Raw genomic sequence first — 11,057 nt, forward strand, 5'->3', positions numbered from 1 at the left:
TTGGTACTGTGGGGGGTGGAACTGTAGGTTTGTTTGTTTGGAACACGTGGGCAGAATTTTTTAGTGGGCACCCGTAGGTATCTGCCATTGCCCGGGTGGGGGATGGCGGCACTTGTTCTCCGGACACCGTGACTTGCCCGGAGAAAAATGCCGCCCGATGGCCGGGAATCGAACCCGGACCGGCTGTGCCGAAGTCGACGCGTTGACCGCTCGGCCACCTCGTCCCCCTATTTTTTACTTTTATTTTTTTTTTTTTTTACTTTTATTTACTTGTATACATACAATTTTCTAATTTTGTTATAATTTAAAAACGAATAACCGTAGATACTTGAGACTTATATCATATGTTAATTTTATCAATTCCTCAATCAATTTCAATTTTTTTAGTTTTTTCTATAAATATTGTAATGATATGCCCACACACCATTATAATAAACTAAAATCTTACAGAATAATAAATAACGGCCAGACTGTTGTTTGTAGAAATCGGTCACATCAAATAAAACCATTATCAACGACAATTAAGATATTGGCATGCAGTTATGACGTTATAACGTGTGACTTTATTTTATGATGCCGCTAGAGAAAAGGAAAGAAAAAATAAAGGATGATGCCGCCAAAGAATAATCTAGTTCCCAGGCTCACGATAACTTGTTGATAAAGTCACCTACCACTCTCTGGTCTGCGTCTTCGCGTCGTCTCTTAGACCAGTGCATGAGCACCAGTCACCGAGCAACAACGTCCAAAAGTCTTAAAACCGATTTCAACGAGCGATACTCTAGGCCCCTTATGTGAGCAATAATCAGTGCGTTTATTATTTCGATTTATACCCTTTTTTTAAAACATTATTCTGTGTATATAAAAAAAAACTCTACAAGATAATTTACAGGCGACTACGGATCAGGTAAGGCAATTAATATAATATTTTATATTAATTGCATTTATTATATTACCTGTACACTGTACAGTGTAGGTACTTGTTTTATATACAATTGTGTTGTATGGTGTATCTGATCTCATTCTCGAATACACGATCTCGAGAGCCTTCCGAACACCAGGAGGAAGGTAACAGCTTAGTTTTACGATTTTAAATATATTTATCGACAGAAGTCGTTCTTATGTTTCTATCGTACTTTTGAGTTATTACAATATCAATAAAATTGTATTTGTTGGGCCAAAAAGCGTGAAAAATTAATACAAGGCTCCTGTATATCGTTACAATAATAGCAGTTGAAAAATATTAAAAATACACAGGCACAATTTTTTTTATAAGCATCTAAAGTTCAAAATTTGACAAAATACGTAAAAATTACGAAAATGTGCAAATTATTTAGTTATATTATTTAGTTATATTTTAAACTTATTATTCGTGGGTACTTACTTGAAACTTCTAAATTAAATTATGATGCACAAATAATATTATTATGAAATCTCTATTTAGAATTTGAAGTGTTATTACTTATTTATTTTATTAATTTATGTTTAGGGTGAGTGGTGTTCTACAGGAGAACCACATAACAAAGTACTGTTACTTGATGATAACGGGAAAGAAGCAAATGAAAGGATAGTGATGTTTGCAACACATGGAAGGCTTGTCAATTTAACAAGTTCTTTGAGATGGTATATAGATGGGAACTTTGCTTTGGCTCCAAAACTATTTACACAACTGTATATTATACGTGTAGAAATAAATAAAAGTTTTACAACAGCGGTATATATACTCTTACAGAATAAACTTTGATTACTAATAACTAAATGCTCACTATTATTTTAAAAAAATGTGAAGAACAACATTTATTTCCTGATCCAGTGGTAGTACATGACGTTGATTTTGAACGTGCAGTTATCACAGCTATCACACATGTTCTCGAACAACATGTACATATTCAGGGTTGTTTCTACCATTTAACTCAATCAACCTATCGGAAAGTACAAGAGTTAGGGCTCCAGACACAATACAGAGAAGATCAAAACTTAATTGCATTTTATAGAAAAATGGATGGCTTGGCATTTTTACCAGTTGGAGATGTCAAAGATGGTATGGCATATTTAAAAAAACATTGTTCCTGAGGAGGCTGAAGCGTTATTAAATTATTTCGATACAACATACGTTAATGGCAAATACAGGCAAGTTAGAAATGAAAATAACAGAATAGTCTTAAGAAATTGCCCACCTATTTTTCCACCAAATTTGTGGAACGTACACGACTCAACTTTAAATGATGAAGAACGCACAAACAATTCGACGGAAGGATGGAATCATAGGTTTAGTAAATTAGTAGGACAAACACATCCAACAATCTGGACTATTATAGCTAAAATAAGGTTAGAAGTGGCAGCTGATGAAACAAAGCTAGCCCAAATTCAATTAGGAGTACCGCAACAGAAACGACAAAAAACGATGTACAATATAATACAAATCCAATTAAAAAAATTATGCGAAGATTATGATAATGGTATACGCGATATTGAAAACTATTTAACTGCTATCTCCTATACAATGAGATATCGATAATTTACGATTTTTTTATTATTTTATTATTTTTACTTTATTTGACTGTTCAAATTTTTATTAGTAATTTTTACTTAATTTGACTAAACAAATTATCAATCTTTATTATATTTTATTATTTAATATAATTTATGTCTGTATTGACAATTTTTTAAACAGTATAACCTATTTGAAATTATTATTATTATAACCGTTGACAGTTTGTATTGACTATGTATTTGACTGATTTATGGTTGTATTGACAACTGTTAAAACGTGAAACTTATTTTAAATTATTATTCTTATTATTGTATTGTGACAAATTTTTAAAACGTATTTAAAAATTATAAAATGTTCAATTTTTATAGCTAAGGATTGAAAATTTAAAACAAGGATTCTCATAAATAGTTCATACTGTAACCAAACAATGTGAACAACATATAAATACTATTTATATATAAATTGTTTGAATTGACTTATTGTAAAAATGTAAAAAAAACGTTTAAATTTTTTTCTTATATATTTTCAAACTTACTTTTATATCGACCATTAGTAGCTTAGGTATGTATAGTAAAAATTAATATTTAAAATATTTAAAAAAATACAATAATATGTGAATAATATGACATAAATACATAATATAGTAAAATACAAAAATTTGGTTTTTATTTTCATGGTTTTTTTTCTTATGGTTTTTTTTTCCTTGGGTTTTTTTTCCGTCTACCGTCAAGACGTGTCATCGTGACAACAATATTTAAGATTCATTTTTATTTCATTTGTTTTAGGTAACTATTTATTTAATCAACTTTTTTTTTATTTAGTAGTCATAGACTATATAGGCGCAAATAGGATTAACTCTGGGAGCCACAGCTGGCCTAACAAAACTATCAACTTAAAATAACCAATATGACTATAATAGGAGGCTCATATCCACGAATTAAGATATAGCCGATAGCCAAGGTAACACATTGAGGCAAAGAGCATAGAGCATACTTCTTATTTCTTACCTTTATTATGATATATAAATGTCTTGTACTTTCTATCGTGTATTTACTATTTAACCCATAGTCTACAAGTCTGTGATTTAACCTATATGCCTAGCATTGATCACGGACTAAGTATATCTTAGTCCGTGGCATTGATTAAGTACATACTACATAGTATCCACGGATAAAAAGAACTTTCTTTTTATCCGTGATAGTATCATATGGATAAATAGTTGTGTTGGATTTTAAACATAGATAACGTTTCGTCACTTTTGTTGTCGGCATCCAATCAAGTTGGTAGTAATATGTCTACATAATCTGTAGTAGTACCAACCTTCGGGCCATAGTCGAAGGGTGAAAATGTGAAATCGACCTGTGTGGCTGTGACGCCTGTGTACTTAACTGTACAAGGTACTAGAACTAGTGTGTATACAAACAACAATAATAATTACTGTATAGTACTATAGTATACACTATACTGTAATATCATGTACAAGGCGCAACATTAGTACATAACAAGTTACAATATCTTTTCTATGGTTACAACTACATGGGCACAGGGCACAGATTATATTTTTTCATCATATTATAGTCTGTGAAACAAATATACAATTTTATATAGTAGGTATAAATAATATTTTATAGTAGTTCATGATAGAAATAGCCAATATTATTATAGTAAATACCTATAGTATAAATTGTAATGTGCCTATAGGCTATTATCTATTATTATAGTCCACGGGTGATAGCATAACTACATAATATCAATTACCATTTACTGATTACTATTCAGTACTTTAGATCTATAATCATGATTCGTGGTGCAAGTGGATAATAGATACTACTATTATACAGTTCTATAGAAACCATAAATTATAAATTATATGGCTGAGCTATTTAATGTCAAATAAATAGGATGATTGGTTCAAAGAAATTAAAACTTTTTGTTTGCACAATGAGTTTAGTCTTATGATATTATATCACCGAATTATATCATCTATAAACCATCACTGGAGGCTACTTATTGTTTGAACATCATGTAAGTAATCCATGATCTTGTACATTTTTAATTCCCGTCTGTTGGTTAGTGATACCAAATTATTATTTTGTCACTCAAAATATTTAAATATTAGTTCCGTTATTCACTAGCATTTGAATTTCTCATGGTTTATATTGCTACCACGGATTGCTACTTATTGTTTCTATGTGCACATACGATCAGAATTAAATGATTTATTAGTATTTAATCATTTAATATTAATGCCATGTTACATAAAAATTGATTAAATTCAATGGGCCACTAAATCTAGGGACCATTAGCTCACTATTGATTCATTAAATGTTTAGTGTAACCCGGCAAAAAACAATCATGAACTCTTGATCTCAGACCTTATGCTTGAACATTAACTATATAATAATAACTAATATTATTTTCAGTTGTTATTGTTTTATCCAGTTTTCTTTCTATAATGTTTAAATTCAATACGTCTAATAAACACACTACTAACAGCCAAACTGATAAGGATCTTAAGGAAGAAGGTAATCGCTTATTCAGTTACAAACAGTATGAAAAGGCTATTGAATGCTACAATAAAGCAATCGTAAGTAAAATTAATACTTTAAAATTGTTGTCTTTTTGATTAATATTGATTATATAATTATTAATTACATATTTTTCCAATACAGATAAAAAACCCTGTTATTCCTATATACTTTACCAATAGAGCTTTATGTTTCTTGAAATTAAAACAATGGGACAAGGCATGTACAGATTGTCGACGTGCTTTGGAAATGGACTTCAGTTTCATAAAAGGTTGTTTTTTTTTGGGTATTGCACTTATTGAGTTGGGAAGTTATGATGAAGCCATAAAACAATTACAAAGAGGTAAGAAAGTTCAATGTAAATATCTTCAAATTATAATACTAAGTATTAATTTGAATAACATGCACGCTGTTTATTGTTAGCACATAATTTAACAAAAGAAAAAAAAGTAAACTATGGGGATGACATTACAAGCCAACTTAGAAGAGCTCGTAGACTGAAATGGGAGAAACAAGAAGAAGTGAGACAGAATCAAGAAATAGAACTTTTGGTGATTAAAATTAACTCATAAATGTATTATTTAACATTAATTAATTATATTTTATTAAATTAGTCATACCTGACAAAACTAATGGATGATGACATGGCACGTAAAGTCAATGAAATTAAAAAACCATCAGATAATGAAACCGAAATTGAAGATTACGATAACGGTGTTATGGAAATTAAAAATCAAAGTGTAAGTTGGACTTATAAATAAATTGTGTATATTATACTGCATTTAATTTTTAGGAGAGATATGCTGCTGAACTACATACCATATTTTCTAAGAATGACGACAGACGAAAGGTAATATATTTTATATGCATAATGTAATATAATTTCATTGAATTAAACATTTTTTTTATTAGAAACGTGAAGTACCAGACTATTTGTGTGGTAACATAAGTTATGATATTTTACGTGATCCTGTTATCACTCCAAGTGGTATAACTTATGATCGCAAGGATCTAGAAGAACACTTAATGGTAAATATTTTATTAACTTTATTCACTATAAAGAACTGGTGCCTTTTGTAGAAATTTTTTTAATAAATGACTACTCTCATTTAGATGGTACATGATTGATTATTTTTAAAATGGCTCCGATAAGATTATAAAATATTATGTCTGTAATTTTGATTTTGCTACAAAATAATTTTAGACATTATTTAAAGAAGAATACTTATAAAATATGTATTTATCGTATCCACTTAATGAAAACGTTCTTATAATAAATTATTTATTTTTATACAATATGGATGATAATTTTTATCCATTTCACTAAACGGACAGTCATTTTATATACTAATACTAGAATTTTAAAATATAGATTTTTTTTCACAAATAAGATTTTTAGACATTGTAGAAATTTCTTCACAATATGGATGTCCATATTGCATAAATATATTCATCACTATGGTAGAATACCATAACTGCATATTATTAACCAATACAAAGGATTGTTTTTTTTTTTTACATAATATATTACTAGAACTAATTTTAACTTCATTTATGGGAGTTTTGAAGTGAAAGTGGTCTAATGAATCTTCCAAGCATAATAGTATGTGTTATATAAATAATTATAAAAATGTATATAAATTAAGTACTAACCAATAGGGTGGTTAAGGTTTGGTATGATGGTGAGTGTGAAAATTATATATTTAATATACATGTGTAAATTTGTATTATTATGGATAATTTTTGTGAATGGATGCAGTATATATATATATATATTTAAAATTTTTAGGCAATTTTACATTATAAGCTATATTTTTTTTTTAATCTATAATATTTAATTATATTTAATCAACTAATAAATAATAAGTAACAATACTTTCAATTTTATGATTACCAGAAAGTTGGTCATTTCGATCCGGTTTCACGCCAGCATTTAACTGTTGATCAACTTATCCCAAATTTGGCATTAAAAGAAGCGGTTGAAGCATTTGTAATGGAAAATGAATGGGTAAATTATTATTGTACTTTGTAAGCCGAGCTTATAAAAGTTTTTATTAAATAATGTATACATATTTAATCTTAATGACTTCTTAACCTTTCAAATAGTTGTTAATAGTAACTTCCTGCGTTAGAATATGTGTACCATTTGTGATTATTATTTTTCTAGTTAAATTTCAAATTATAAAAAAAAATAATAATTTATTATTTAGCTTATTTTTAGCCATTTAATAATTCAGAATGTGGTGTTATATCTTAAACTATTTAATGCACATTGATTAAAATAATATAAATCTTTATTAAAATTTGTTTGTAAAAAGAAATCATTTGTTAAGTTTTTAATACAATTGTATAATATGGACATGAATTATACAAGAGCAGAAATGGTACTATTTCAATTTAATTTTAATTTTATAATATAAGTCAAAAATGTATGATGGAAATTAAAAGTTATAAATCTGCATGTAGTTTGTATGATCATTATTTTTGCATCACGATACAAAGAGTAATAGGTAGTAAAATATATTATTATTTTAAAATACCTACATATTTTATAGGATAGGTATAAGTATTTGAAATTGTTTAATATTTTTAGACTTAATCAGATTTATTATATTTTTACACATTTTTTTTTGTAAATCAGTATTTTAAAATTAAAATATAATATACTAATATAACATTTTTTGTTTGACTGTATAATATTCGATCTAAGTATTTATATTATTATTTTATTTTTTAATACATAAACTGTAAGTTAATTTGTATTCGTTTATAATCAAGTAAACTATTTAGATCTAAATACATTTTAGATTTTAAGTACCTATGTATCTACTTATCAATATTATAATGAGCACGAGCAAACAGTATGTTAAATATTTCAAAGGTCTAACTTCTTAAATTTATTATTGTACTCTCTTGTAAAAAATGTAATTATTTTTCAATATTTTATTCTATCACATAGGTTAGAATAGTGTTGGTTATGTTATTTATGTCATGCATATTGTCTATAGATTTAATCAAGAGCATGGATTAAAAACTATTGTGATAATATGAAATATGTTAAAACATTTATTTACTTTTATTTTTTATTACATTTTACTATTAATATACTTTATCTGTATAATAATACTTAAAATATTTATTATGTGACAAATACAAACAGCTTACAATATGCTAAATGCTCAAGTTTTATGTGTTGTTCATAATATTATATATTTACATCTATGATTGTGTGATTACACTATAGTTAAATTAATTATATAATTACAGTGTTCCACTGTGTCATCTTCAAGTTTTGTGGACACATTAGTTCATAGTTTTGAGCTTTGTTCCTGGCCTTAGTGTATAAGGTAGACATAGGCGTGCACACGGGGAGAGCCGGTTAAGCCCAGGCTCGACCTGAAACTTTTTAGGGGTATGGTAAAATATGCGTATATTTTTTATTATAATGCTTATACTATGATAATATGTTCGGGGAGATCATGCAAATTTTGTTTGTCGTGAAAGTATAGGATAAGATATCACTATAAGATATAGTGTGTACCACTGTACATATACATACATTTTATTAATCTAACAAAAACATTATACCTTGATACAAATACAATAACCAATAACTATAGTACTATAGACATTAATAGGTTAATACATCAACATGGCTTAAATATATATTATATATTTTAAATGATACTTACTATACCCTGTTCAAAAAGAGAAGACACCAGGCGGCCACAGACAAAACCGGTTTTGCTACGTAAATCTGGTGTCTTCTCTTTTGGAACACGGTATAGGTAGTATCAAAGCCCAAAGGTTACTATAATACTATCACAAGCATAAGTAACCCATTTTTTGGAGAGAAAACAATAACTAAATAATTATTACATATTATGAAGAGATACTTGAATTTATTACCTATTAGCTACTACTCTACTAGTTACGACCTATATGAAGCCCCAAAACTATCCCATGCCCGGGCCGACAGCAGCCTGCTAATAACAAGGGGGGCGGGCAAATGTATTTTATTTGAAAAGTATTTACTCAAAAACGTATTCGTTTTGATATCAATCCGTTGGAAAATATATTATTTTGGAAAGGAACTGTATTTATTTTGAAATATATTTTGTCCGAAAAGTATTTGTTTGGAAACGTATACCGTAATGGCGTAACCTAATGGCCAATAATAATATTATTACATTTCCAACGAAATATTTTCCATTAAAAATAACCTAACCTAACCATCTTAGATGGACTATTTTAAACCGTAGTCAGTACTCAGTAGGTGCGTACTTTCGTTTACTACATTCTATAGTACTACTTACTAGGTACCAAAAGCATATTTTTCCAATATAACGTTTTGAATCATTAAAAAACTAACGTTTCCGGGCGAATTTATTTTAGACATTATAATGTAATATTTCAAACGGGTTACGGTGTAAAAATATTATATGATTCGATAAAAAAAATAAAATAAAATTTTCCAAAAAAAGTAATTCCAACGACCAACAGAAGATTACGCCATTACGGCAAAATTACGGTCTCGAACGAAAAAACAATTAATATAATAATATTGTTATGCCCATTGTGTTCCGGATGTAGCTCGCCCCATCTGCCGGTGTTTGTGTTCCACTCTTTATGTTCAGAACAAGCGATACCTGCTCTCGTATGTGACGTTCAGACAACACTGCGCTATATATAAAAAGCATTCGGCACAGTAACAAATGTACTTGCTTCGGCAGTACATATACTAAAATTGGAACGATACAGAGAAGATTAGCATGGCCCCTGCGCAAGGATGACACGCAAAATCGTGAAGCGTTCCACATTTTTTTGTTTTACGACCCTTTGGAATTAAATATTTTTTTTAAATTTTCAATCATCGAATTAATATATTAATATTGTTATTAATATATGAAACAAATGAGAGACCTTAGGCTATGATCTAAAAATAAATTTTTTGAAAAAATTTATATGGATTACTATGGACCTAAGCCTAAATGCTGCACTAAATCATAATCAGTTATGTATTTATGATTTTGCCACCCTGAGTACACAATTGTTTAATGCCCTTCCCCTCCTGGTTTTTTTTAGTGGCAATTTTTTTCACCAGTTTTATAAAAACATATACAACACGTGTGATGTGTATGGTAATCATGCGGTATAAAAATCTATTGAGTGCCCCAAAATGTTGAATATCGTAGGTACTCTGAGTAGCAACAAATAATGAAATAATCAAAGCAAATTGTGAAATGTATTCATTTTTTTTTTATCTATTTATAAAATTGTAAACATAATAATAAAAGTTAATATTTATTGCAAAAGACATCGACATGGCAAAAAGCATTAAATTCAATATAAATATTTATAGAAAACGACCAAATCGTCCAATGATACCTAATAATTTATAATTTATAATTTAAAAAAGGTGGGTAAGTGGATGTCGCTCTGCTGTACAGTAGGTTAGAAGTGGATCACTATATAATGGATAGTATTAAACTTGAATTCAATGATATAATATCACTGTATAAGAAAAACGATTCTGAGCGGAGACGGTTTGTCAGTCTAGGTATTAGACATATCTATTATAGGTATACTTATCTATGGTATTAAAAAAAAATTTACCTATAATAGGTATCAATAATAAATTCCAAATTAATCATATCTATTTCTATTTGAAATTACAAAAAACAAATTATTTAAATGATGCTCCTATTAATAGGATTATGAGGTTAGCTAATGATACGCAGGTCGATTTATTTAGTTTTAACTCTATTGAGTCTTTTTATTATTTTATTATTAATTATTACCTATGAATTATGCATTATTATTATATATCTTATAGATGTTAATTCTTCTATTATATTTAATTATTTTATATATATATATCTAAAATTTTACTCTGTTTTAATATTATATTATCTGTATTTTCTCTTTTCTTTTATATGTAATTAATTTGTTCAATAATGATTATTATTATGTTATTATGTCAATTTATAACTGTTATAGGGCTATGCCCGTTTAATTATACAAATAAATTAAATAAA

The 11,057-nt window shown here is 28.1% G+C and overlaps 1 protein-coding gene, 2 long non-coding RNA genes and 1 other non-coding gene across 5 annotated transcripts; 3 read left to right on the forward strand and 1 right to left on the reverse strand.

Moving 5' to 3' along the window:
• The first annotated feature begins 403 nt into the window (after positions 1–403).
• On the forward strand, positions 404–1,756 carry LOC107883837. Its single transcript, XR_003839154.1, has 2 exons — positions 404–904; positions 1,487–1,756. It is a non-coding gene; the product is annotated as an uncharacterized LOC107883837 (long non-coding RNA).
• A 2,120-nt stretch (positions 1,757–3,876) lies between these two features.
• LOC100164998 (STIP1 homology and U box-containing protein 1) lies at positions 3,877–8,195 on the forward strand. 2 transcript variants are annotated; one of them, XM_016804690.2, is made up of 8 exons: positions 3,877–4,098; positions 4,915–5,078; positions 5,164–5,362; positions 5,443–5,570; positions 5,634–5,759; positions 5,813–5,869; positions 5,932–6,048; positions 6,917–8,195. In XM_016804690.2, the coding sequence occupies exons 2-8, from the start codon at positions 4,947–4,949 to the stop codon at positions 7,049–7,051; spliced, it is 894 nt and encodes a 297-aa protein (XP_016660179.1). In that variant the 5' UTR covers positions 3,877–4,098; positions 4,915–4,946; the 3' UTR covers positions 7,052–8,195. The 2 variants fall into 2 exon arrangements, with proteins under 2 accessions (XP_016660179.1, XP_001945950.2); XM_001945915.5 differs by lacking the exon at positions 3,877–4,098 and adding an exon at positions 4,254–4,516.
• On the reverse strand, positions 7,501–10,224 carry LOC107883840. Its single transcript, XR_001679547.2, has 2 exons — positions 9,336–10,224; positions 7,501–8,421 (listed from the first exon to the last, which is right to left on the reverse strand). It is a non-coding gene; the product is annotated as an uncharacterized LOC107883840 (long non-coding RNA).
• Positions 9,737–9,843, forward strand: LOC115033993. Its single transcript, XR_003839335.1, has one exon. It is a non-coding gene; the product is annotated as a U6 spliceosomal RNA (small nuclear RNA).
• Positions 10,225–11,057: the final 833 nt, after the last annotated feature.

This window comes from Acyrthosiphon pisum, chromosome A1 (genome assembly GCF_005508785.2).
Source record: "Acyrthosiphon pisum isolate AL4f chromosome A1, pea_aphid_22Mar2018_4r6ur, whole genome shotgun sequence".
Taxonomy (NCBI): domain Eukaryota; kingdom Metazoa; phylum Arthropoda; class Insecta; order Hemiptera; family Aphididae; genus Acyrthosiphon; species Acyrthosiphon pisum.